The sequence below is a fragment of the Coregonus clupeaformis genome, chromosome 20, assembly GCF_020615455.1.
Source record: "Coregonus clupeaformis isolate EN_2021a chromosome 20, ASM2061545v1, whole genome shotgun sequence".
Classification (NCBI taxonomy): Eukaryota; Metazoa; Chordata; class Actinopteri; order Salmoniformes; family Salmonidae; genus Coregonus; species Coregonus clupeaformis.
Window position 1 is genome coordinate 2,665,027 of NC_059211.1, and position 27,984 is coordinate 2,693,010.

Genomic DNA, 27,984 nt, shown 5'->3' on the forward strand with positions numbered 1-27,984 from the left:
TCGCTGCCAAAGGTGCTTCAACAAAGTACTGAGTAAAGGGTCTGAGTACTTATGTAAATGTAATATTTCCGTTTTTTATTTGCAAAAATTTATAAAAACCTGTTTTTGCTTTGTCATTATAGGGTATTGTGCATAGATTGATGAGGGGGGAAAAAACAGTTTAATCCATTTTAGAATAAGGCTGTAACGTAACAAAATGTGGAAGAAGTCAAGGGGTCTGAATACTTTCCGAATGCACTGTATTAGTTACAGAGAGCTGCTGTTTATCTCTCTCTCTCCCTCTCCCTCTCCCTCTCTCTCAATCTCCCTCACCCCAAGTCTCTCTCTCTCCAACCCTCATACTAACCTGCCAACCCTCATTTTTTTACACTTGTCATCTCTATCTCTCTCTCCCTTCATCTCATCTCCCTCCCTCCCTCCCTCCCTCCCTCCCTCCCACTCTTATCATCACCCCATCCCTCCCTCCCACTCTCATCATCACCCCATCCCTCCCTCCCACTCTTATCATCACCCCATCCCTCCCTCCCACTCTCATCATCACCCCATCCCTCCCTCCCACTCTCATCATCACCCCATCCCTTCTGACACGGCTTATTAGTGAGGTCTGCATCACAGCACCACATGACACATGCACACAGATGCGTTCGGACAACGCCATTATACAGTCAATAGAGTGCTGTACATACATTCTGAAGCACAGAATACAAATAGCTAGTCCCCTTCAGTATGACTTATATGTACACACTGCAGGCTGTGGTACTAGTAGAGGATTTAAATGTTTAACAATGCTCCATACATCACACGAAAGGCATGTGGCCGGCGATTTATCAAAGGAGATTAATGTTGAAATCCCTATGAAATCCCCATTGAGGAAATAACGTAAAGGCACTTATGGATCAATGAGTTAACATACAGGGTGCTGTTTTCATATGACCAAGTACAATGCAGTACAGTGATTGTATAGTCAGATAAAGAAGGGATATACTGTATGGGCCAGGAGTTTTTCCTGACCACATAATATTTTCAAGGAAAACTCCTGCCCCTAGTTACAGTACACTCAAAAAAAGTTGCTCTCTAGAGCCTAAAAGGGTTCTTCCGCTGTTCCCATAGGAGAACCCTTTGAATAACCCTTTTTGGTTCCAGGTAAAACCCTTTTGGTCCTAGGTTTCGGTCCTTTTGGTTTCAGGTAGTAACACTTTTGGGTTCCATGTAGAACCTTTTCCACAGAGGGTTCTACACGGAACCCAAAAGGGTTCTACCTGGAACCAAAAAGGGTTATCCTAGGTGGAAGGCCAAATAACCCTTTTGGAACCTTTTTTTCTAAGAGTGTATAGGGTATTGGACATTGTTGGTTGACTCCATTGTCCTCTGTTGGCAGTCCAATTCCATTGGATTGTGTTAGCTTTTGCCAAGCATTGAAAATCCACTACAGTTCTCCCTTTGGAATATACAGTATCTTATTCAGACATTGAAATAACAACGTGACATCTATCATGACAGAGAGTAATTACCATGTCACAGGAATGGCACAGTCTTGGTTGTCACATGTACAAACAGTGAATCTTCACTTTAAAGGACAGCTTGTCATAATGTTTTATCACATCACATTAGGATAGTGGAGGATGGCTACAATCTAGCCACTTGTAGTTTTAAAGTGTAATGAGTTACAGCTCAAAAGATGTAAGCCACAATTTAAAGACCCATAGTGACAGTGGTGTGTGGTATTGTTGGGACAGCACTCTGCTTATAAGTTGTAATACACTCTGCAGCACAGCATCAAACCACCAAAACCCCAGTGAGATCCTATTACAGTATCCCTCCCAGGTGAAAAGTAGAGGATTAAGGTATAAGTGTGGTAATATCTGTTTTGGATTAACACCCACACATAAACAAGGTTAAAACTACTGGGAACAATTATAGTGAAGTGCTGTGAAGAAATGTATCGCTGAATTGAATCCAACTGTCACGGATTCTGCCGAGGCTGCTCCCCCTCCTGGTACGAGCAGGCGTCGGCGGTCGCCGTCCCCGGAGTACTAGCTGCCACCGATCTATGTTTCTGTGTGTGATTGCCTTTGTCTGTCTGTCACACCTGTGTCCTATTGTGTATTCATCACCTGTCCTATAAGTTCCGTCTTTTTCTTGGTAGGATTGTGTGTTGTTGTTCGCCTGTCTTTGTGCTGCGTGTTTTGCTTCTTGTTGGTTATTCTAGTGTTTTACGCTTGTTGCGTAAATGCTCGCCTCTTATTTTTGGAGGTCGTTTGTTTACCGTTTCCTTTTGGAATTGTTGAGTAAACTCTGTTGGACTGAGCCTCGGTGTCCTGCGCCTGACTTCCACCACACATACACCTCACCTCATGACACCATCTCTCACAGTCAAAGACAAACTCAAAGACAATATTAATGAGTGGGGGAGAATATTTCAATATTATATGGCTGCCTTGAATGTAATAGAATTCCTCTCTTAAAAGAAGGGAAGGCTTTAACGTAGCATAATAAAACAGCCTTTAATTAAAGCAGTGATAGGGAATGAAGTGTCAACAGATACCAGCCCATTTCCTACAGCTAGCCTAACTCTACACACCCCTCATTAGATAAATCACAACACTACAAGCCATGCCATGTCCCTTCAGCTTCCATTAGGCTGCATGCCGGCCAGCCATCGTGGATCAATACCTTTGACTAGCAATTACCTCTCCATCCATCAGAGAGCGCTTGCAGATTGAGTCCCAAATGGCAACCTAATTATTCCTATATAATGCACTAGGGTCCAGTCCCAAATGGCATCCGATTCTCTATAAAGTGCACAACTTTTGGCCAGGGCTCTGGTCAAAATGAGTGCACTATAGGGAATAGGATAAAGTAGTGCACTATATAGGGAATAGGGTGCCATTTGGAATTATGGAGAGTGCCACATCCCAGATGCATGCTGATCATCAGTATGTGTGGGCTGTGATAGCATTGTGAGTGATGTGGTATGTGTGGGCTGTGATAGCAGGGTGAGTGATATGGTATGTGTGGGCTGTGATAGCAGGGTGAGTGATGTGGTATGTATGGGCTGTGATAGCAGGGTGAGTGATGTGGTATGTGTGGGCTATGATTGCAGGGTGAGTGATGTGGTATGTGTGGGCTGTGATAGCAGGGTGAGTGATGTGGTATGTGTGGGCTGTGATAGGTGTGTGATGTGGAATGTGTGGGCTGTGATAGCAGGGTGAGTAATATGGTATGTGTGGTCTGTGATAGCAGGGTGAGTGATAAGGTATGTGTGGGCTGTGATACCAGGGTGAGTGATGTGGTATGTGTGGGCTATGATAGCAGGGTGAGTGATGTGGTATGTGTGGGCTGTGATAGCAGGGTGAGTGATGTGGTATGTGTGGGCTGTGATAGCAGGGTGAGTGATGTGGTATGTGTGGGCTGTGATAGCAGGGTGAGTGATGTGTGCTTCTAGTCAGTATGGGTTGCTGTGACTATGGCATCATTATAAGAGATGGCAGAAATGCTACAGTATCATTCCAAATTATATGTGTGGGCCTATGTGAAATCAGTCAATCAGGCACTAGTAATGATTATTTTAATCTAGCTAAGGCAATAACTGGTACTGCATATGGCTACAGTGGCTTAAAATCAACCTCTTTAAAGATCTCTAACCATGTATCTGTAGACAGAATAAGTTATTCCATTGACTGCACAATTCTGAAGAACTATGGACCCATAAAAGCTATTATTATTGAGATGACTAATAGGATCTATATGGCTATTATGACAAGCCATAAGTCTGCAGTACAATATTCTCAATGCAGTTCCATCTCCCCACGCCTCCTTCACTCATCTAGATGAGTGTGTTTTGCACAGTATGCTCCAGCAGCCCCCACACAGTAAATATCCCTTCTCTCTCTCTCCCTTTTCTCTCTGTCTTTTTCTCTCTCTCTGTGTGTATCTCTCTCTCTCTATTTCTACTGCTCCCTCTCTCCATTCTTTATTTACCCCCCCCTCTCTCTCTCTCTCTCTCTCTCTCTCTCTCTCTCTGTCTGTCTGTCTTCTTAAATCCGAGCATGAAATGACTGCAGTGGCTGACGGAGCATAGTCTTCCCTCGATTCTCATTTGAAATGCTAATGTGGAGAGAGGGATGAGAAAGAGAGAGAGAGCGAGAGAGGAGAGAGTGCGAGAGAGAGAGAGATTAAAAGAAAGAGAGAGGAAAAGGGTGAACGAGAAAGCACGAAGCCGGGAGAGCGGGAGATAGCGAGGGATACAGAGAAAGATGGAGAAAGGGAAGGGGGAGAAAAACAGAGTGAGAAAGTGTCACGAGGGTCTATGTCGTCCAAGTATGACCAAGGCGCAGCGTGTCCAAGAAACATGACTTTATTAAATAAACGTTAACGGACTACAAACAAAAGACGACTCAATGAAGTCCACGGTACACTGACCAAAAGGAACAAAACCCCACAAAACCCAGGTGAAACCACACAGTTTAAATATGGCTCCCAATCAGAGATAACGAGCCGACAGCTGACACTCGTTACCTCCGATTGGGAGTCATATGACTAATCAACAACAAAACCAAACATAGAAATGAACAACTAGATCCAACATAGAAATACACCCTAAATGAAAATAACAACCCTGGCTCAACAATCAGAGTCCCTGGAGCCAGAGTGTCACAGTACCCCCCCCTAAAGGTGCGAACTCCGGGCGCACCAGCATACAGTCTAGGGGAGGGTCTGGGTGGGCGTCTGTCCATGGTGGCGGCTCTGGCCCAGGTCGTGGTCCCCACCCCACCTTAGTCACTATCCGCTTCCGTAGCCCCCTCCACATGACCACCCCCCAACTAAACCCCACTGGATTAAGGGGCGGCACCGGACTAAGGGGCAGCACCGGACTAAGGGGCAGCACCGGCCTGAGGGGCAGCACCGGACTGAATGGCGGATCCTGGCTGGCTGGCTCTGGCGGATCCTGGCTGGACGGCTCTGGCGGATCCTGGCTGGACGGCTCTGGCGGATCCTGGCTGGCGGAAGGCTCTGGCTGATCCTGTCTGGCGGAAGGCTCTGGCTGATCCTGTCTGGCGGAAAGCTCTGGCTGATCCTGTCTGGCGGAAGGCTCTGGCTGATCCTGTCTGGCGGAAGGCTCTGGCTGATCCTGTCTGGCGGAAGGCTCTGGCTGATCCTGTCTGGCGGAAGGCTCTGGCTGATCCTGTCTGGCGGAAGGCTCTGGCTGATCCTGTCTGGCGGAAGGCTCTGGCTGATCCTGTCTGGCGGAAGGCTCTGGCTGATCCTGTCTGGCGGAAGGCTCTGGCTGATCCTGTCTGGCGGAAGGCTCTGGCTGCTCCTGTCTGGCGGAGAGCTCTAGCGGCTCCGGTCTGGCGGGACGGCTCTGAAGGCTCATGGCAGACGGGCGGCTTTGCAGGCTCAGTACAGACGGGCAGTTCCTGCGGCGCTTGGCAGACGGACAGTTCAGGACGGGCGTTGGGCAGACGGGCAGTTCAGACGGGCGTTGGGCAGACGGACAGTTCAGGCCCCGTTGGGCAGACGGGCAGTTCAGACGGGCGTTGGGCAGACGGACAGTTCAGGCCCCGTTGGGCAGACGGCAGACTCTGGCCGTCTGAGGCGCATCGTAGGCCTGGTGCGTGGTGCCGGAACAGGAGGTACCGGGCTGAGGACACGCATCTCAGGGCTAGTGCGGGGAGAAGCAACAGGGCATGCTGGACCCTGGGGACGCACCGTAGGCCTGATGCGTGGTGCCGGAACTGGAGGTACCGGGCTGAGGACACGCATCTCAGGGCTAGTGCGGAGAGCAACAACAGGACGCACAGGACTCTGGGGACACACAGGAGGCTTGGTGCGTGGTGTATGCACTGGTGGTAAAGGGCTGGAGACACGCACCATAGAGCCAGTGCGTGGAGGAGACACAGGGCTCTGAAGACGCACTGGAAACCTGGTGCGTGGTGTAGGTACTGGTGGTACTGGGCTGGAGCGAGGAGGTGGTACCGGAAATACCGGACCGTGCAGGCGTACTGGCTCCCTTGAGCACTGAGCCTGCCCAACCTTCCCTGGGTTGATGCTCCCGTCGCCCGACCAGTACGGGGAGGTGTAATAACCCGCACCCGGCCTATGTGGGCGAACCGGGAACACCATGCGCAAGGCTGGTGCCATGTACGCCCGGCCCGAGGAGACGCACTGGTGACCAGCTGCGTGGGACCGGCTTCATGACATCCGGCTCAACACTCAATCTAGCCCGGCCGATACGTGGAGCTGGACTGTACCGAACCGGGCTATGCCTGCGTACAGGAGACACCATGCGCTCAACTGCGTAACACGGTGTCTGCCCGTACTCTCGCTCTCCACGGTCAGTCCAGGGAGTAGGCGCAGGTCTCCTACCTGACTTCGCCACACTCCTCTTAGCCCCCCCAAGAAATTCTTGGGTAGTACCCACAGGCTTCCAGTCTTGCCTCCGTGCTGCCTCCTCATATCGCCGCCTCTCGGCTTTAGCTGCCTCCAGCTCTTCACGAGGACGGCGATATTCTCCCGGTTGTGCCCAAGGCCCCTTACCATCCAGAATCTCCTCCCATGTCCATGAATCCTTTATGGGTGGATATAAATCCTGAGTAGGTGGATCCTGTTGCCGCTTGACACGCCGCTTGGTCCTTTTATGGTGGGTTTTTCTGTCACGATCGTCTAAGAGCGAAGGAGACCAAGGCGCAGCGTGTCCAAGAAACATGACTTTATTAAATAAACGTTAACGGACTACAAACAAAAGACGACTCAATGAAGTCCACGGTACACTGACCAAAAGGAACAAAAACCCACAAAACCCAGGTGAAACCACACAGTTTAAATATGGCTCCCAATCAGAGATAACGAGCCGACAGCTGACACTCGTTACCTCCGATTGGGAGTCATATGACTAATCAACAACAAAACCAAACATAGAAATGAACAACTAGATCCAACATAGAAATACACCCTAAATGAAAATAACAACCCTGGCTCAACAATCAGAGTCCCTGGAGCCAGAGTGTCACAGAAAGGTAGCGAGAGACAGAAAGAGAGAGAGAGACCGACCGACTTAGAGAGTGGAAGCGAAAGCACACAAGAGAGATGGTGCAAGAGAATGAAGGAGCCGAGAGGGGGGAGGAGGGGGGTGAGAATATACAGTGAATTTCAGAGCTGGTTTTGGGAGCTCCCTCACACACCGTTCTGCTCTGATGTTGAATCAAGAAGCTTGCCTGGAGCTCCGGGAACGGAGAGATAAGGCGCAAAGTTATGAAAATATTTAAGCGAAATTAAGAGAATAGAGAGACTAAAGGAGTTCGACAGGGACAGGAGATTAAGATGAGTAAGCCCTGGTGAATTCCCTGGCCTGTCTGCACCAGAACAAGAAAAGTTAACTAACATGTCTTTAAATCAAATCACATTTATTGGTCACATACACATGGTTGGCAGATGTATATATATATATGTATATATACTAGGGCTGTCAAAAATAGCGCGTTAACGACGTTAATTAGTTGTTTGCTGTTAATTACGTAAATTTTTTTAACGCATTTCACGCATGCGCAGTGTGACAAATTATTCAGGTCAGGAAAGTGGTTGGGAGCTAGAGGCGAGATGGAGCAAGGTGAGCAAAGTGGGCCTATTGACGGATTCAAATATAAAAAGAATGATGATGGTACAGTTAACAAGTACAAGGTTATTTGCAAGATTTGTAAGAAGGAGTTTCAATTTCACCGGAGCTGTTCAAGCTTGAAGTACCATGTCAACGCCAAACATGCGTTTGCTGGGCCGTCAGATTCTGTCATCGCAGCCCTGGACAATCAGGAGCACAAACTCGTTTTGCCGACCGCAGCAGAGTGGGATAAACTGCAGAGGCTGGAGACACTTCTAGAGCCATGCAGGTAAATCAGTCTGTAACTTATCAAATAACATCGCTTTGATTATTTTCTGGAATGAATTAAACCAAGTCAAATATCAATAACATGTATCTATGTAAAAAATAATGATGATGATAGTAATAATAATAATAATAATAATAATAATATGTTGATAACCACTGTTCTAATAATACACTGTCTCTGTGTGCATGTGTGTGTTTGTGTGCGTAGGTATGTAACTGAGCTCCTGGGTGGAGAGGCCTATGTCTCCTGTTCTGTGGTACTACCTTCTCTCTGCCACTTGCGTCTCAAGATGGAAGCCTGTGATGAGGACCCTGCATATGTGGTGAGATTCAAGACCAAGTTCAAGGAGGACCTAGCATCCCGTCAAGAACAGCTCAACAATGCATGGCTCCAGATTGCTACAGTTTTGGATCCTCGTTTCAAAGACTTGAAATGCCTGCCCAAGACAGACAGGGAAGAGGTGTGGACCACACTTGAAGGGATGCTGCAACAAGAATCACCCAGAAGGTCTTCACAGACACATGATGATGGGCCACCCAGGAAGAAAATCAGCCTTCTGCAAATGGGCTCAGATTCAGAATCAGAAGATGAAGAGGTCCAACCTGCCATACAGAGGTACAGAGCAGAGCCCACCATTAAATTGGAGGACTGCCCCTTGAAGTGGTGGGCATCTCATTCAGGAGCCCATGAGAAGCTGGCCTCACTAGCTCACAAATATCTAGCCACTCCTGCAACCACTGTTCCCTGTGAACGACTTTTCTCAGTTGCAGGTCACATTGTGAACAAGAAAAGGTCAGCTTTACTTTCAGAAAATGTGAACAAGTTAGTTTGCCTCAGCAACTGGCTGAAAGATGATGAAGCTCAGTAGATTTGAAAGGTGATGTTCAAACAAAAAGACCAGTTTCAGTGCAACATGTTATAGTAGTTAGCAACTGGATTTTTGAGCAACTGGATTAAAGAATGGAGGAAAAGGTAAAAGATTGTTCTTTGGTTTGATTTAAAAGTTTTATTGAAAATGTTTTTTTCCACAGATGACTCAAATTGTGCAAAAATGTGGTAGGTCACTGTTATGATTTGACTACATTTATTGCTTTCTGTTCAATTGAATACTGTAAATTGTACATCCTGGTTAAGAGGAATGCCAAAGAGGAAGTGATGGAACATTACAAAGACAAATATTATGGTGTGTAGTATGTTTCAGCTTGATTTAAAACACCATTATTTGGCTGTGTTAATAAACAGACATAATATGAAAATTATGTATCTGTGTCCTGTTATTTATCTTTTGGTATGCATTTCAGAAAAAAAATGGTTAGGATTCAGGTGTAATTGCAAATAGTGATTAATCATGATTAATCCACTGAAAATTCTGATTAATTTGATTAAAATTTTTAATCATTTGACAGCCCTAATATATACATATATTGCGAGTGTAGCGAAATGCTTGTGCTTGTAGTTCCGACAGTGCAGCAATATCTAGCAAGTAATATCTAACAGTTCCACAACAAAAACCTAATACACACAAATCTAAGTAAAGGAATGGAATAAGAATATATAAATATATGGATGAGCAATGTCATTGTCAGAGTGGCATAGGCTAAGATGCATATAGTATATACATATGAGATGGGTAATGCAAGATATGTAAACATTATTAAAGTGGCATTATTAAAGTGACTAGTGTTCCATTTATTAAAGTGGCCAGTGATTTTCAAGTCTGTATGTAGGCAGCAGCCTCTCTGTGCTAGTAATGGCTGTTTAACAGTCTGATGGCCTTGAGATAGAAGCTGTTTTTCAGTCTCTCGGTCCCAGCTTTGATGCACCTGTACTGACCTCGCCTTCTGGATGATAGCGGGGTGAACAGGCAGTGGCTCGGGTGGTAGTTGTCCTTGATTATCTTTTTGGCCTTCCTGTGACATCGGGTGCTGTAGGTGTCCTGGAGGGCAGGTAGTTTGCCCCCGGTGATGCGCTGTGCAGACCGCACCACCCACTGGAGAGCCCTGTGGATGTGGGCAGTGCAGTTGCCGTACCAGGCGGTGAAACAGCCCGACAGGATGCTCTCAATTGTGCATCTGTAAAAGTTTGTGAGGGTTTTAGGTGACAGGCCAAATTTCTTCAGCCTCCTGAGGTTGAAGAGACGCTGTTGCGCATTCTTCACCACACTGTCTGTTTGGGTGGACCATTTCAGTTTGTCAGTGATATGTACGCCGAGGAACTTAAAACTTTCCACCTTCTCCACTGCTGTCTCGTCGATGTGGATAGGGGGTAACTCCCTCTGCTGTTTCCTGAAGTCCATGATCATCATCTCCTTTGTTTTGTTGACATTGAGTGAGAGGTTGTTTTCCTGACACCACACTCCGTGAGCCCTCACCTCCTCCCTGTAGGCTGTCTCATCATTGTTGGTAATCAAGCCTACTACTGTTGTGTCGTCTGCAAACTTGATGATTGAGTTGGAATTGTGCATGGCTATACAGTCATGGGTGAACAGGGAGTACAGGAGGGGGCTGAGCACACACGCTTGTGGGGCCCCAGTGTTGAGGATCAGCGAAGTGGAGATGTTATTTCCTACCTTCACCACCTGGGGGAGGCCCGTCAGGAAGTCCAGGACCCAATTGCACAGGGCGGGGTTTAGACCCAGGGCCTCAAGCTTAATGATGAGCTTGGAGTTTACTATGGTGTTGAATGCTGAGCTATAGTCAATGAACAGCATTCTTACAAAGGTATTCCTCTTGTCCAGATGGGATAGGGCTGTGAGCAGTGTGATGGCGATTGCATCTACTGTGGACCTATTGGGGCGGTAAGCAAATTGAAGTGGATCTAGGGTGACAGGTAAGGTGGAGGTGATATGATCCTTGACTAGTCTCTCAAAGCGCTTCATGATGACAGAAGTGAGTGCTACGGGGCGATAGTCATTTAGTTCAGTTACCTTTACATTTTTGGGTACAGGAACAATGGTGGCCATCTTGAAGCATGTGGGGACAGCAGACTGGGATAGGGAGAGATTGAATATGTCCGTAAAAACACCAGCCAGCTGGTCTGCGCATGCTCTGAGGACGCGGCTGGAATGCCGTCTGGGCCGGCAGCCTTGCGAGGGTTAACACATTTAAATGTCTTACTCACGTCGGCCACGGAGAAGGAGAGCCCACAGACCTTGGTAGCTGGCTGCGTCGGTGGCACTGTGTTATCCTCAAAGCGTGCAAAGAACTTGTTTAGCTTGTCTGGCAGCAAGACGTCGGTGTCCGCGACGTGGCTGGTTTTCCTATTGTAGTCCGTGATTGTTTTGTAAACCCTGCCACATACGTCTCGTGTCTGAGCCGTTGAATTGCGACTCCACTTTGTCTCGATATTGACGTTCTGCCTGTTTGATTGCCTTGCGGAGGGAAGTCTTTTAAACTTCTCTATGAACCTACACACTGAATGTAGCCTACAGCATAAGTCTGTGGTAACTCATACTGTATGTGGCAGAGTCTTGCAGGACAGGCTACATTGATGGAGCCTGCTGCTTTCCCCCTGATCTGCTATCTCTCTACGCCTACCTCCCTGGTACTGCACATCTAGACCAAACTCTCATCACACACACACACACACACACACACACACACACACACACACACACACAGTCTTTATTGCTCTCTCCTCCCCTGCAATGCTCAGCGCACCAGCTTCATCTGTCTCTGTTACCTGCCAAAACGTATTCCCCCAGCCTGCCCCCTCTGTGTGTGTGTGTGTGTGTGTGTGTTGAGTGTGTGTGTGTGTGCACTCGCTCAGCACAGTATCCATTTCAGTGAACAGGCTAATAAATCCTGTGTACCTCCTCTTACACTAATGAGGCGGATCACACACTTCTCCTTCTCCTCCTCCTCCTATCTCTCTCTCTCTCTCTCTCTCTTTGTTTCTCTCTCTCACCTCTAGAGGCTGTACTGGAGCACAGGGATTCTGGAATTCCTCTGTCTCCTCACAATGGCAACCAAGTCTTCCCTCTGCAAACCTCTTTAGTCCAGACAGCTCGGCTGGAACACTGGATAACAATTCCACTGTACCAGATAACTACACTCTCCCACCCAAACTAACCCCAAAAACATCAATACAAAAACAATGTACCATATCTTGATTCTCAAAAGAAAAGCTATTCACAATGTACTTACAAATAGTTTGAAACTTGTCCTGCGAATGTAGATACGTTCAGCTAAAGGTACAGTCCCTGTTCACCACAACTACCTCTGCCTATAACAGGTATGAGACACCCAACATCTCCCAGCATCTAGTGCAACAGGTTGAATGGACACTAGAGGAGGGAGGCGTGATCAATTATACATGACCATCTGACGGTTGGCCGCAAGTCAGCCCCTGGAACTGGAAGCATTTTCATCTAGGACCAGGCTGACTCACACACACACACACACACACACACACACACACACACACACACACAAACACACCCACCCCACACAAACACACACACATTGAGTGTAGGGTAGCAAGGGAACTCTGTGTCTCTATAAGTTGGGCTTCACACCATTCCACCCATGGCCATGGTGATAACATTTTCTCTTTGGAACATGGTACATACAAAAACTATTCACATGTAGTAGGTCAGCTGTAAATCAACCTGACACTATGTGGAGCCAACAATAGGCTATAAAATCATGTAACACGGTGGAAATCACACTATAGCCTCTGTGTTTGTGTGTGTGTGTGTGTGTGTGTGTGTGTGTGTGTGTGTGTGTGTGTGTGTGTGTGTGTGTGTGTGTGTGTGTGTGTGTTCAGTCAACTTCAGTATAACTACCACATATACCACCAGGGTCATACAGTTCCATTGCCTTGTGAATAAGACTACATTAGTTCAATGACATTTCCAGTGAAGGAAAAATAGGCATTTTGTAATTGTCAGAGCCGGATAAGTATTAAATTACAGGCTTTGTGAATATTTCAAGAGCACTTCTCCATGTGTATAATGGCATGGCATTTGCAGCAGAAGCCTTGGAAGAGAAATTATCTCAATAACACACCTTGAGAGGCGAGCTGAATAGAGAGGGCTTACATAAAAGAATACACTGACATAATAAAATACAAAATATTTATGTCTTTATCCTGTTGGTGAAAAGGTGATATTGAAAGTGTGATAAAAAAAATATATCTCTCAGAAATGGTATCCAAAAATGTAATTGAAAATACAACTCTGTAACTGTGTAACACTGATGCCATACCAAGATGTGAGAAAACATAAAACAATCAGAAACGCAAAACATTCATTAGTTAATACCCACTGACATTAAACCAATACATCAACATTGTTTACATAAACAGGGAGACCACCTGGCCTGGTGTCGTGGTAGAAAGCGTTACCACACGATATCTTGTTTCTCCAGATATGACCCGACGAGTGGGTATAGCCTCGTTATTGTTATTTTATTGTGTTACTTTTTATTTTATTTTTTACTTTAGTTTATTTAGTAAATATTTTCTTAACTCTATTTCTTTAACTGCATTGTTGGTTAAGGGCTTGTAGGTTAGCATTTCACGGTAAGGTCTACACCTGTTGTATTCGGTGCATGTGACAAATAACAATTGATTTGATTTGTATTTTTATCTGTCCACTGCCTGAAAATTCCAGTTCTTTTGTATTAGCTTTTGCTGTTGAACACTGCCTCCTTGTGGGTGACAAAGAGAAGACACTCAAGCGGACACTCAAGTTGGCTGGATGTCCTTTGTGTGGTGGAACCATTCTTGATACACACGGGAAACTGTTTAGCGTGAAAAACCTAGCAACGTTGCAGTTCATGACACACTTAAACCGGTGTGCCTGGCACCTACTACCATACCCCGTTCAAAGGCACTTACGTTTTTTGTCTTGCCCATTCACCCTCTCAATGGCACACATACACAATCCACGTCTCAATTGTCTCAAGGCTTAAAAATCCTTCTTTAAACTGTCTCCTTCCCTTCATCTACACTGATTGAAGTGGATTTAACAAGTGACATCAATAAGATATCATAGTGTTCACCTGGATTCACCTGGTCAGTCTATGTCATGGAAAGAACAGGTGTTCTTAATGTTTTGTATACTCAGTGTATAAACCTTGCTTGTGTCCCAAATAGTACCCTACTCCCTTTATAGAGCACTACATTTGACCAAGGCCCATAGGGCTCTGGTCAAAAGTAGTGCACTAAGGAATAGGTTGGCGTTTGTGACGTAAGCATCCCCTGTTAACCCACTGTGTGGGAGTCTGCCTTGAGTTTATGTCCAGATTCACGTGCTAACATTAATCTAGGTTTATCCACCGTGCAGAGAGAGAAAAGACAGTGTAAAAGTGTAACCACATTATGGGGTTGATTTGGGATGAAGGGCTTAGAAAGTCAATGCTCCCACGTTACAAGAAAATAACATAGTTTGAGGGTTTCACATGACTTTTGACTTGGTATTGAAAAGAGGGGTGTACAACTATAGAGTAACTACTTTCCTGCAGAAGGGCACACACACAGACACTATGTACCTGGTAATAGTAACCGTTGTCGGTCTCATATGGACGCCGAGTGATACTGCGAGCTCTCAATGTGGTCTTCAGGATCCCCTCACAGCCTGAAAGAGAGAGGGGGTGAAGGTGTTTAAATCCCCCAGTGCAGTGTCTTTATTGATAACGTTGACATACTGTATAGAATAACATGATATTCTTTAACTTTCACTGTCAACTTGTCTCTCCATCCCTGGGTAGCTTTTCTTTACATCAAATGAAATCCTTGATGTGAGACATTGTTGTAGTTTATATTATCTTAGCATTAGCATTATAAAGTAATGAGACATCAAGAAAGAAAAGAACTGCCACAGTTACATGAGGTAGACTAGTTGAGTTCACAATCCATTTCCTGTAAGTATTTAGGAAACGTGCACTTACTTTTCTCCAATCTATAATTCAACACACACATATTCACACAGACAGTGAGCCAACAGTGACACGGAGGGCTGAAGGAGCGCATTGGCATGAATTAATTATTGGTTGGGAGTAGGTTAGAGTCTTCGGCTTTGTAGAGACATGAGGGCTCAGCTTTAACTTAGAGTGGGAGTAGACTAGTAGCAGTTTAATCTGACTAAGCCAGAGCCTTCAGTCCATCATCTGTGGTTCATCATCCTAAATTCACATTGGCACCTGATATGACACCAATCATGTACCGTATTAACAAGGAAAACTCCCTGTGCCCATACCCTGCCTTAGCGTCACTGCACCAACTGTGGGTTGTAGATTTAGCCCCTGGCTGCAGTGGCTGGGCTGGGGCCAGAGTAGAGGCAGGTCACTGCTAAGCATGCACACCTGCTGTCAATCAATTACAATGGAGCTCTATGGGGTTAGCGTTAGATGTTAGCCATTAGTGTGTCTGGCCCCAGCAATACACAACAACGTCCTGGCAAGGCTGGTTCCCCACTCATGTGTCCTGGTTGGCTGGTTCCCCACTCATGTGTCCTGGTTGGCTGGTTCCCCACTCATGTGTCCTGGTTGGTTGGTTCCCCACTCATGTGTCCTGGTTGGCTGGTGTCCACTCATGTGTCCTGGTTGGCTGGTTCTCCACTCATGTGTCCTGGTTAGCTGGTGTCCACTTATGTGTCCTGGTTGGCTGGTTCCCCACTCACGTGTCCTGGTTGGCTGGTGTCCACTCATGTGTCCTGGTTGGCTGGTGTCCACTCATGTGTCCTGGTTGGCTGGTGTCCACTCATGTGTCCTGGTTGGCTGGTGTCCACTCATGTGTCCTGGTTGGCTGGTGTCCACTGCAGGGATCATAAGCTGACCTGGTTTACAGGGACTCTCTCTCTAGACAGGCCAAAGAGGAGGCCAACTGGTCAGTTAGAGCAGTTATGATGAGTTGGCAGAAACATGCCTTGAGTGTGTAGCAGGGAAAAACAAATTGACCAAAGTGAAGATGTTAAGATTCAATCATGGGCAGGATTATCATAATGTCAATGAATGACTCGCATAGCCCAAAGCAGACTTTTTATTCTCTAAATTGTAGGGCTTCCATTTTCGAATGACACTAACTCTCCAGTATCCTTGATGTATCTCCAACTTCACTTTCGTTTGCTAATGCTGATGCAATCTTTCGTTAGCCTGGCTGACGAGACTCACGTGGTCAGTGAGGGAGAGCTGACACACTAGTCTGGACAGGAGGCCATTGTAAATGCAATATTCGTGGCAAGTTATTTATTTCTGGTTGAGCTTTGATTGGTTCTCTCACAAGAACAAAAAAATCTGGGGGGTTGAGCTAGACTACTTTCTTATGAAAAAGAGTACAATATTGTTTGACCATTTTGACTCGACTCTCCTCCATGGTAACTACACGGTAACTAGGCAGTAGGAGTTACCCAGCCTCTTCAGTCCCAAAATCTATGACCTGAGTGGGAGTGTAATGGTAGAATAGTGCTGTTGAGTGATGCTCTTCTACCTCAGTGGGAAGACACACACACACACCAGTAAAACAGAATTATGCAGTTGCCGATGGTTGGCTCCCTGTGCAGGCCTTTCAGTCCTACCTTTGATAGCCAGCACTCCATGGCAGAAGTCCTTGAAGTTGATCCTGCCCTGGGCATTGGGGTCCAAGAATTTGGCCAACTTCTTCACCTGGAGAACATGGGACAGGCAATTAAAAGGTTGAACAAAAAAATGAGTTATGGGTTCGGCTTCATATAATACAAAGAGAATCTATGCAAACCTACAGTGAAATTGTAAACACCCTTTCAATGTCTGACTCACATCATCCATGTTAAGTTGCTGCCAGCTGTGTGTGTGTGTGTGTGTGTGTGTGTGTGTGTGTGTGTGTGTGTGCGCGCCTTTGTGTGTGTGTGTGTGTGTGTGCGTGCGTGCCTTTGTGTGTGTGTGTGTATGTGTGTGTGTGTGCGTGTGTGTGTGTGACCTGTAGCTGTGAGCCTCCCACCACCACCTGTTCTAACAGTCCCTCACTGAGTCACTACTGAGTCACTACAACACCCCTCATGTTGTTATGACCAGGAGCTAAAGTAAGGCTCTTCACACATAGAGGATCTCACTCATATAGAGCACACAATATAGAATGCATACCTCTGTGTGTATATCTATACATCTATATATATATATGTGGAGGATTATGCATGTTGTACAACACAGAAAGCACCGCTGCAACCAGCCAATACCAGTCAGAGGTGAACTGGTAGATGTCGGTTGATGATCCTGTGTAATAGCCACTGTAAACAGTATCTTACTGTAAACAGCCCATAGTACCGACCTGCACTCCCTGTGATGGAGGAAATGTATGCAACTCTGTAGCCGCTCCCACCATCAACCCACATCCACATCTTTCATGTGGGCTGGAGCAGAGACACAGAGGTACTCTGCTGTGCTCCTGAATTATGCATTTAATGCACTTTAGATGCTGCCTGCATCTCTTTCAACTTCAGCACTGCTACTTTTAGAATGGGGCTGGTAAAACGGTGCCATGCAATTGTAAATGCAGGGGATAGAGACCTGCTAGTGACTGAGAATGACCGTGTGAATATCAGAGAGATTGTGAGTGTGTGTGTGTGTGTGTGTGTGTATGCTCATTCATTTGTGTGTGTGTCTGAGAATGTGGTGGGAGACAGTCCTTCAACAGACCACACACATACGATGGGTCCTCTCTCCCATCTGTCCAACTCTGCTATACAGCTGTGCATCACCTTCCCTCACCGTGTAAGATAGCTGTCAGTCAAAACATACACCGGACTGGTCACGGCTCCAACGCCCTAGTTACTGTCGGCCCGGCAACTGGGTCAACAGGAAAGTACTGCGTGAAATGAAGACCATTGTGTTGGATGATTTGGACCAGTGAGTCAGTTTTTAGGAGATTAAGTTCAGTTTTGCTGGATTAGGAGGAGGAGAAGGTCAGTGTGACTGTGAGTGGGTGGACAGGATAGGACAGAGAATGGGAGCAGTGAAAGGATGATGTTGAGGTTATGTGTGGCCAGTGGGCCACGGAGAGATCCAGACAGGTTTAATCTGATCTGCATCATGTTCTGTGTGTGTAACTAGAGAGTCAAATCAAATCAAATGTATTTATAAAGGCCTTTTTACATCAGCAGATGTCACAAAGTGCTTATACAGAAACCCAAACTAAAACCCCAAACAGCAAGCAATGCAGATGTAGAAGCACGGTGGCTAGGAAAAACTCCCTAGAAAGGCAGGAACCTAGGAAGAAACCTAGAGAGGAACCAGTCTCTGAGGAGTGGCCGTCCTCTTCTGGCTGTGCCGGGTGGAGTTTATAAGAGTACATGGCCATTAAGGCCAGATCGTTCTTCAAGATGTTCAAACGTTCATAGATGACCAGCAGGGTCAAATAATAGAGTGGCCCATTATGGTCTAATAACAATATAGAGAGCAGCTTTGGGGAAATTGTTTAGCTGAAAAGATTTATCTTCATCGAGCTGCCTCTTTCTCAAATGTTCATTTAATTTTGAACTAAGGTAGTTCCAACATGTGAATTCAGGGTCCATATATACCTATTCACCACATCTGCTGAGGAGAGTGTTGATGCTACATGCATAGTTGAACACCCACACTACCTACTATTAATAGCACCCCTTTTTAACCCCTATCCACATCATCCATGTGCCCACAGTCCATGCAAAGCATCCCAAAGGAACCAATCAGAGCTAATGTTCCAGAGAAGTGATAAGCAACAGAACACGGGGGAGCCAATCAACACTAATGTTCCAGCCCTGTGACATACAGTGGAACACAAGGGTCTTGTTTCTACTGCATGCACAGATTAACAACAACCTATTTATGGACGGGCCTTACTTTAGTATCATTGTTGATTATTCGACAACAGTTAAAACATCAAGACCAAACTGGTATCATTTAGCCAATGACAAAGTCGGGAGTGTATGGGTTGTCCAGTTAAAACTGGTCTGAGATCAGTTCATGCTTTATCAACCTGTGGGAAGTAGAATGCATACATCCCCAATTCACACTGAGAACAGTAGGACACACTGCAGGACAGTGGACTCCAGTAGAGCTGCGCAGACCTGCCTGTGTATGCATACTATGGCACACTATTTTGACCAGGGGGACCAGGACCCATAGGGCTCTGGTCAAAAGTAGTGCACTATATAGGGAATAGGGTGCCATTTCAGACACAACCTATGACTCATTCTTACTGGAAAAAGCCTATGTGGAGACAGGCAAAGTGGTCTTTTACCAACCTAATTACATTTACAAAGATACAGAGCGGCAAATAAAATGGTTCATTGTTCACATAAAGAGAGTGCCAATCCATTGCACACAATTATTATTCAGACAGAGCAGGTCAGAGAGGGGTTAGGATGAGATAAAGTCTCTTATGTACTTTGCGCTGTTTCTAGTCTAGGCTATATATCAGTTTCTGAATCTACACAGGCAGATCTATGCTTGCTCGCTCCCTGCTCACACAATCACTCAGCCCAGTTCAAATGGCAGAAGGCTTGTGTAAGGCCTAATTTATAATAGAGAAAACTCCTTTACTAAAACAAACCTGTCTGTCTATATTATTATGTTGAGACTGACACATTATACAAAATATCAAAAGGCTGATGAGAGATATTGGCTATTGTCCATTAATACTGTCAGAAAAACACAATTAGCCTATTTCTCAGTCTCTCTCTCTCAGTAGTTGACCTAATTTTTCTACCACAAAATAACACATTTGGACGAAAATTAGTCACTTTTTGGGACAAAATTAGAGCCTGGATTCAGGGAGTGAGAGTGAAAGGCTGAATCTGATTATCTCACTGGAAAGTGTTACTCTCCTCCACAGCCACACTGAAAACTAGCTAATCCCACGTCTATTTTCTTTTTTAGCATCCATGAAAATATAATTTTACAGGTGTAAGACACTTTGTTCAGCTTTTGGTACACTTTGAACTATGTTTATTTGCAGTCAACGCTGTAAGAACTATAAAATAATGCACATATTTACCTAAATGATTTAGCAAGAGTCTGTTCCAGTTTATGGTGTAGGCTATATGGTTTGAATAGACAAACATAAATCAATGAGTCTGTTGTAAGTAAATATCTATGAATGTGTAATAACATAGTTTACACGACATAAAACACAACAATAAACGTATAAACAAAGCCTTTAAACTTATAAACAAACGCTACTGTGGCGTAACGTTACTCCATAAAACACCAGGTGATGCTTGATTGGAATTTCTATTACCTCGTCTCCTTGGCCGAACTGTGAACCGAGGTCTACGAAATGCCCCACGCGAATGTAACCATCTGAATCCTCGTCGCACACGTCGAACACCTCTTTGAGTTTTCTCAAGAACAGCAGAAGCTGCTCCGGGTCGGGAAGGACACTTTCCATCGGAAGTTTGTTGTCGTGAGGTTGAAAACCCGACTTGAACACCGAAGCGGACGGCGCCATCACCCAGGCGAGAACCTCCACTGCGCTGAGAGCTCTCGCAAGCAGTGCGTGCGTGACATCACAAAATCAGTAGAGCGCGAGGACAACTGGATGTTGCGAGTTGGAGGAGGTTGACATAGATACACTAGCGCGGGCGGGAAAACCTATAAACAGCAGACAGGATTAAATGCATACAAATATATTGAATAGAAAGGACGAATCATTGACTTGAATGGAGACACCCGTTCTATTCATTATACTTCTATGCATTTAATCCTATCCGATAGGCGAAATCCAGACAGATAATTTTAGGTAATCTGTGACCCGATGACAGCCAGGTAGGATACTGTTAAATAATCACCACCAGAGGGCGGAGTTGGTCAAGAAAAATATTATGTCCTGAATGACGTTTCAGTTTATGAGATTTTGATGTCCACTCCACATAACATGCTTTTTATTGTAAATGTCTGCATATAATTCTGTGAGAATGTCAGTGTTGACTTGTGATATATCTGTGTACAGTACACTATCAAGCAGATGCTATTCAATACATTTGATAATAGGTCTAAACCTCCTAAACCTTAATGTCCCCAATGGGTCTCCCCATACATTCTGCCCCCCCATACTGACTGGTCTAGTCTGTGCACCCCCCAGCCTCCATCCGGAACCTGTGTGTGTCTGTTTCTGTTGACGTAATCAATACTGGGGTTCCTGTTCAGTGATACAAATAATGGAGTGGCTTTTTATCATCCTTTTCACCCCACCTTAAAGGTATAGTCTTAAATGAACAGTTTAGTATTTTGTTCATTAGTCCACTGTTAGGGATAGTTCACCCAAATTACAAAATGGCATACAGGCTATTGGTTTCCTTATCCTGTTAGCAGTCTATGGACAAGGCATGACAGCAATCCATGCTTGGGTTTTGTTTACCTGGTCACTGTCTCCAAATCCTAACTTTTTAGCATGTGTAGCACAAATCCAAATGTAAGTGAAAGGTACTGATATTAGCAATTTTTCGCTTTGTAACCAAATCATCCTAAAGTATCTCAAATTGATTGTGTAGCTCAGGGAAGTTACTTATAGATGATTTGGACATGAAGCGTGAAAAATGCTTATATCGGTACCATTGACTTGCATTGAATTTGTGCCAACAGTGGAAACAGTGACCATGTAAACAAAACCAAAGCAGTGATTACTGTCATACCTTGTCCATAGACTGCTAACAGGGTAAGGAAACCAATATGTTGTATTGTAATTAGGGTGAACTATCCCTTTAACACATTCCCAAAAAAGTGAGCATGTCAGCAGCCAAGTTGGTGTGTTTTAGGAACTATCCCTTTAAGTTGACCAACCTCTTACTAACGGCTAATCAAATGACTGCCAAATGAGAGAATTTGAAACGGTACAAGTCAAGTTAAAATAAAACCACATGTAACTGAAATGCTGAAGCACACAGGTCAGCTTTGTATCACGTAAACACCAACATACACTGGTGACATTTAATAGCTTGACTACACATTCTCAGTTATGACAAACATACATTTGAAGTTTACGTTGTACAATTGTATTTTACAGTTTTATAGTAAAATATTTCATATTATAGTTTTGGAGTAACAAAAAAGAATTAAAGCTGTATAAGCAATCGTTTTTTGGATTTCAGGAACAGCATACAATACATGAATGAATCCCAAACATGTACATAATATTGAAGATTATTCTCCAATGTTATTAATTATTTATTATTCTCTATTATTATTATCATTATTATTATTATTATTATTATTATTACTGTTATTGTTGATTACATTATCTCACTTCACTTTTGCAACAGTGGCTTTGTCATTCATGCTAATAAAACGTATCTGAATCTGAAGATGGTAAGAGATTAGAGGTCATTTGAAGTAAATTGGTATTGGTCCAGTCATTTCTGAACACGTCTCATTTACAGACAGACCTCCTTTTAGTATTGCAGTCAGTGGAGACAGGCTATCTATCATTACCATTCCATGCATAGAGAACTACTTTGTGCACTATATAGGGAATAGTGTGCCATTTGAGACACACATTTCTTTCATTACCACCTCTCACATAAATCTCTGATTTTAGACAGCTCATCATCCCAACAACACTGAACGTCACTTTGTATTGCAGAGAGTTAGTGTCAAGTTCTTTGGATAAGAATACGAATAAATAACGTTAATATCACAAGTACCCTGCGTTGAGCTAAATGCTCCAACTTGTCAGTCTCTTTGTCAAGACGTTTCAGCCCATCCAGTCTTGATGTCACTTATCTTCTATAGTCACTGTTCTTAGTGCATTGTGGGATGCCCCGGTATCACTCCAGCCCTCATAGAGCTGGGTTGTAGTCATTAGTGCACATCCTAGCAAAATGTTTTGCAACGGATACCCAAAACAAGCCTTTCTTATTGAACAACTTCACCTTGTCCGTCCCTGTGTCAGACTCTTTTCTTCCATTTGGTGCCTAGTGAATACGGCCCTGGTTAGTGGCAAAGCATCATATCACTTTATACAGCAAATAACCCTGTACAGTTCCTTCAAGTTCATGTGTTTCTATTCTACAACACAGTGCTGTGTTGTTGTCTGTTTCTCTCTGTCGTTGCTGTGGAGGCCTTAGCAACTCGCGGCTGGGTCCTGTTCATTATGTCAAACCGTAACTAAACAAAAACACCAGGTGGGACTGTAGGCCTCAGTTCAGACCCATGTCTGAGGAACATTCAGGAGTGGATCGATCACCTGTCAATCAAAACCACTCCAGTCAAACATACAGTAAGTACTTTACTATTTGGGAGTTAGTTATTATAGTGCCAGGCTTTTACTGAGAGCCCATTGTGAAGCTCAGTTCTGTTATTTGTAGCCTGCAGAGAAAAACACCCTCAAGGCCCATGGTATTTATTTTAATTATGTCACCCTTCCCTTGTCAATGTTCTCAGTCAACTTTGAGGATTCTTTTCAAACACGATCAAGCTAGTCGATGAACTTATGTGTGTCTCCATACATCCAGTGCTGTGGTGGCAAGGCCACTTCGTTGAGATGGCCGCATTCCTTGCTACACTTGCACGACTGGATGAACATGGCGGCTCTCTGGAAACGCTCACCATCCGGGCACACAAAGGTCACAGGGACGGTGCGCGTGCGATGCGGCGAACAGCAACGACCATCCGTACACGCACCGCAGTAGTTGGGCCGGTACAGGCGGACACTCTGACACTCGCCATACGACAGACGCATGGGTTCTGGGGCTTTTGGGGTCGGGGAGCATTTCTTGCCCTTCTGTAAAGGGAAGAGGAGGAGGGGGAGGGGGATGAGAGGGTGAGAGAGAAAGAGGGAGATAATCAGAGAGGGGCAGAGGAAAGTAAACGTTTCATGCTGTACTGTTGGGGCGCCTGTATTGTTTCAATAACAAACTTTTGCAGACGTCTTTAAAACATCTTTGAATAAATGTCCGGTAGGCCTATGCAACCAAATCATCATGAACTTATCACTAACAAATTGTCAGTCCTGAAAACAAAACTGAAGTTGATTCAATTACAGTAAAGTTATTAACTGAACACGAACAGTGACAAAAACAAAGTTTTGAATCAAACTCACTGAAACTCGCACAGACAGAGGCCTTATTAGTCTCAGTGGTAAATCAGCTATAATCTCCCAGCTCAGAGTGGCTGCGTCCCAAATGCCACCCTATTCCCTACATAGTACACTACTTTTGACCAGAGCCTTATGGGTGCAAAAATAGCTACCACTGAGCCAGAGAAACAGAGGAGGATTAATATAGACACACCATCTCCCTGGCTGAGTGCACAGGGCCCAGGCGTCTAGCGATGAACAGTTGCTTGGCAGGAATGCCATGGGTGGGGTGGAGGGGACTATATTTAAAAGGGCGCCACCGCCAGTGTGAGTAAATCAACGCTAGTCTGTTCCCATCGGGACGTGCTCCACAGAGCACGGTTGGGGTTTGTTATCAAAGTGATACCAGATCAGAAGATGATAAGGGAGATATTGTTATTGCCTGGGATGATAATGATGATGATGATGATGATGATGAAGATGAAGATCTGTGCAGTCACACTCTCTTCTCTTGTACTGCATGCTTGTGCTCATACTGATGGGCACACACACACACACACACATACACACACACACACACAAACACTACACAGTTCCCTATTGCGTTGTCTAAATATGGAATTTACCTTGGGCGGGACGGCTACGCCACCGCAGGGCCGGATGGTGCAGAGGCGCGTCTCTCTATCCAGCTTACACTGGGCGTTGTCGTTGGTGATGCGTGAGGACACTCCCATCCCACAGCTTCGTGAGCACTGGGACCAGTCCGTTGTCTGGACAACACACTTCTCTAACGAATGCTTCCATACTGGGAAGGGTGGGAGGAAGAGGAGTGTGAGAGACAAAGGGAAGGAAGGAAGGAAGGAAATTATAGGGAGACTATACCACAGAGGGAAGAAACCAGGATATATGACTGACTGATGTACAGACAAACATGAGTAACTATCAACCAATATTCATCAACTATTATACCACTAATGGTGATAGTGCTAGCGATGATCACTCAGTGTACATGATAAGCTACAGCCAGGTATCTATCATGATCAATAATAATGCATTTGGTGAATGTCAACAGTGCAACAGCTCCTCACCAGGCAGGTGCTTGTAGCCTTGTTCATTCTCCCAGACCTTGCCTCTCTCCACCAGCTCATTGGCCAGTGTGTTATCTGGCTGGTACTGGTCTGGCTGAGGTTTGGGTTGTGTTGGTTGGTGATGTTGCTTGGTGGGGGGAAGGCGCCCGGTACCCTTGTGGCAGTCCACAGTGAAGCAGCACTGCCCTGGCACCCTGACCAGCTGGGGATAGGGGCAGGAGGAGGTGGCGGGGGGCAGACGGTTGGCACAGAGCAGAGAACAGCCCACGACACCGTCGATGCAGGTACACTGGTGTTTACAGCCGGCGCGGAAATTCTCGCCGTTCTGGTAGATCCTCCCGTTGTACTCACACGTACGACCGTCCATTCTTGCTGTTAAGAGAGGGAAATCAGGAGAATGCATTGAATTCCATTCAGTTCAGCACAGTTAGGTACAGTTCAGTACAATTAAATTCAACTTTAATTCCTTTAGGGGCAATTTAGATGGACACTAAGACCACTTCGAGGTAGTAACATATTTAGGCTTCATATACACATAAAACCATCAGAAGGACCAATGAACTGTTTACTATCTACAGTATGTAATGTGCTATCATGTAACGAGGGGGTATTTTGGGAACCATCCATCCATGTCTCTGGAGAAATCTAAATATGAGGATGTGTTTTAAGTACAAGAACCCCCACTGACAATCCCAGGTATGACCGGGAGGAATCTGCCATATACTCCGGTTACACCAGCTGAAACCCCCTTTACGCAATCCTCCCCTTAACAACCAGCAAACACACAATAACCAACACTGACATGGCGCACAGACTGTAACCCAGAGAGAACACTTAGATCCAGAGGGAGGTCAGAGGTCAGAGAAAGGGCAGAGTAAGGAAGTCTTGTGAGTAAGAATACATAAGATTCTCTCTGTCTCCATATCACGGACATGGTAGAGCTCCATTCTTAGTCTATGAAGGATTGGAATCTTGGTTTGATGTAGATAGAACTAGTTCCATTTTGGTCTGTGAGATTGAGCTCCAAATATCCTCCCCCACTGGGATACAACGTGCTAAGTCCTGGGGTTATGGTGACTTTCAACACGTGGTTTAGTCCTACGGTAATATTTCTAATACATGCACCCTAAGATGCTATCACATAGAAATTCAGCATCAACTAACTACTACACATCACACTTGAAAATATATACACTTACACTTTTTACACCTCATCATAGTTCTAACACTGAACACCTACAACCTACACTACACACTTCGAATCCTAACACTTCTACAGTACACACTTCCAAACAACCCACTTCCTCCCCCTAACACAACCTTAACCCTGCATATGCCCTGGGCCAGGGTCACGTCATTGCCGTAGTTACACTCCAGTCCCTTGTGGTGGTCGCAGGGCATCGTGGGGCTGCAGTCCTGGTTCAGCTGGGAGGCACACACCTTGCAGCACCTGCAGCCGTCACCCACCGCACTCACCCCGGGGGGGCACGAGAGGGGCATGGCTGGGCACTCACACACCGCCGGGCAGCTGGCACCCACCTGGAGGAGGGGGGAGGAGAGAGGAAGAGGGGGGAGGAGGGGGATAGAGGTTTAGGTTCCTAGGCATAAACAGAGAGAAGCATAGGAATGTAAAGAGCTAATTTTTTTTATGTAATTTCTTGCTCTGGTCTGCCTTCATGGTTAAAACACTGCTAGTGATAAATATGTTCTAGGAGTCTAGGACTTGCCATTTTGTTCATTTGATATTAATTGTGAGATGTCAACTGATTATTTATTTAACATGATTATTGTGTCCCCTTTGGAGTGGTTTTGAACACAGTTTACAATGAATTTATATACTTTAACTTCAATGTGAAGTAGTCAATTTAATTTGGTCATATCATTTCTACCCCTTTCTCCCTGTGGATGTCTTATCTGTCTAGACAGCTGTTTAAGTTTTGTACCCAATCCCCTGCCAACTCGTGATTCGAGTCACAGTACATCACTCTTCCATGCAAACTTCTTCCAGTAACAGAATCAACAGTATGTAAAAGTCCCACCCTCAGACAGTGAGTCAAAGTTATTTGACAAGAACAAGCATGCCTATCAAAAAAATACACAATCTGGCTGGTAGGGCTGGTAGGCTACAAAAAGAGTATGGTACATTTTACATTACAGTTACCTTATAACTGTAATTATTCCTGTAATTACAGTGTAACAAGTATTGTAGGCCTCCTGTAGCTCAGTTGGTTGAGCAAGGCGCTTGCAACGCCAGGGTTGTGGGTTCGATTCCCACGGGGGGACAGTATGAAAAATGTATGCACTCACTAACTGTAAGTCGCTCTGGATAAGAGCGTCTGCTAAATGATTAAAATGTAAAATGTAAAATCTAATTACTCATTAGTACACTAGGTTAGGGTTAAGGGTTACTATTGTAACTAATTGTAACAATTAGTAATTACAAAAATGTTACACTGTAATTACACGAGCAGATACACAGTAGCACGGTATTGTAAAAGTGTTACCAAATAGTCTGTAGGCTACAGCCGTTTGAAATATATATATCTTCAGGCAACAGAAAAAAATACGTTAGAGAAGGGTTTCACTTGTGTCTCTCTAAAATACAATTACTTCTGTATGACAGTCAAAGCACCTCCAACTGATCATTGCAAACAGTGTAAGCACTCCACTCATCCATTTCTATTTTGTAGCATGATTTGCATATGATCAAAATCATACCAAATTGACAGCTGCCAAGGTGATACGACTTACCTGACTGGTGACTGCCATTGTCAAGAAAATAAAGATGATACGTTTTGCCATAACTATTGATAAATTCCAATAAAACAGTAGACAGTTGTCAAGAAAACAAGCTCTGATCTTGTTATTAGTCCGCTTGAATGCAGTTCTGAACTTTTAAAACCTCTTTCAAAAATATACTACAGTCGCACAGTTGCGTTAGATTAATAGAATTCGTTGAAGTGTAGAAAATTGTTGTTTTTCTCCCTTCCTCGAGATCGTCAGTGTTACTGTATTCTAAATCATTAAACAGAGAGAGTATC

The 27,984-nt window shown here is 44.9% G+C and overlaps 2 protein-coding genes across 3 annotated transcripts in view; both read right to left on the reverse strand.

The window, feature by feature from the left end:
• The window catches only part of LOC121533190 (rab11 family-interacting protein 4A), an 85,889-nt gene extending 62,825 nt beyond the window's left edge, over positions 1 to 23,064 (reverse strand). For both annotated transcript variants that reach the window (XM_041838992.2, XM_041838991.2), the window contains exons 1-3: positions 20,082 to 23,064; positions 16,405 to 16,492; positions 14,381 to 14,466 (exon numbers count right to left, since the gene is read on the reverse strand). In XM_041838992.2, coding sequence (XP_041694926.2) covers positions 14,381 to 14,466; positions 16,405 to 16,492; positions 20,082 to 20,291 — 384 coding nt within the window. In that variant the 5' untranslated portion in view covers positions 20,292 to 23,064. The remainder of the gene's footprint in view (positions 1 to 14,380; positions 14,467 to 16,404; positions 16,493 to 20,081) is intronic.
• A 100-nt stretch (positions 23,065 to 23,164) lies between these two features.
• On the reverse strand, positions 23,165 to 27,982 carry LOC121533191 (CCN family member 1-like). The gene is made up of 5 exons (XM_041838995.2): positions 27,695 to 27,982; positions 26,269 to 26,482; positions 24,944 to 25,315; positions 24,482 to 24,660; positions 23,165 to 23,561 (listed from the first exon to the last, which is right to left on the reverse strand). Exons 1-5 carry the CDS (start codon positions 27,743 to 27,745, stop codon positions 23,256 to 23,258), a joined length of 1,122 nt encoding a protein of 373 aa, XP_041694929.1. The 5' UTR covers positions 27,746 to 27,982; the 3' UTR covers positions 23,165 to 23,255.
• Positions 27,983 to 27,984: the final 2 nt, after the last annotated feature.

What these genes read in the sequence shown, in the direction of transcription:
- LOC121533191 (XM_041838995.2), bottom strand. Translation starts at nt 27,745, where the DNA reads ATGGCAAAACGTATCATCTTTATTTTCTTGACAATGGCAGTCACCAGT. An exon ending in GGCCCAGGGCATATGCAGGG is followed by an intron (nt 25,316 to 26,268) that starts TTAAGGTTGTGT and finishes CTCTCTTAACAG; the next exon opens with CAAGAATGGACGGTCGTACG. An exon ending in AGGCTACAAGCACCTGCCTG is followed by an intron (nt 24,661 to 24,943) that starts GTGAGGAGCTGT and finishes CACCCTTCCCAG; the next exon opens with TATGGAAGCATTCGTTAGAG.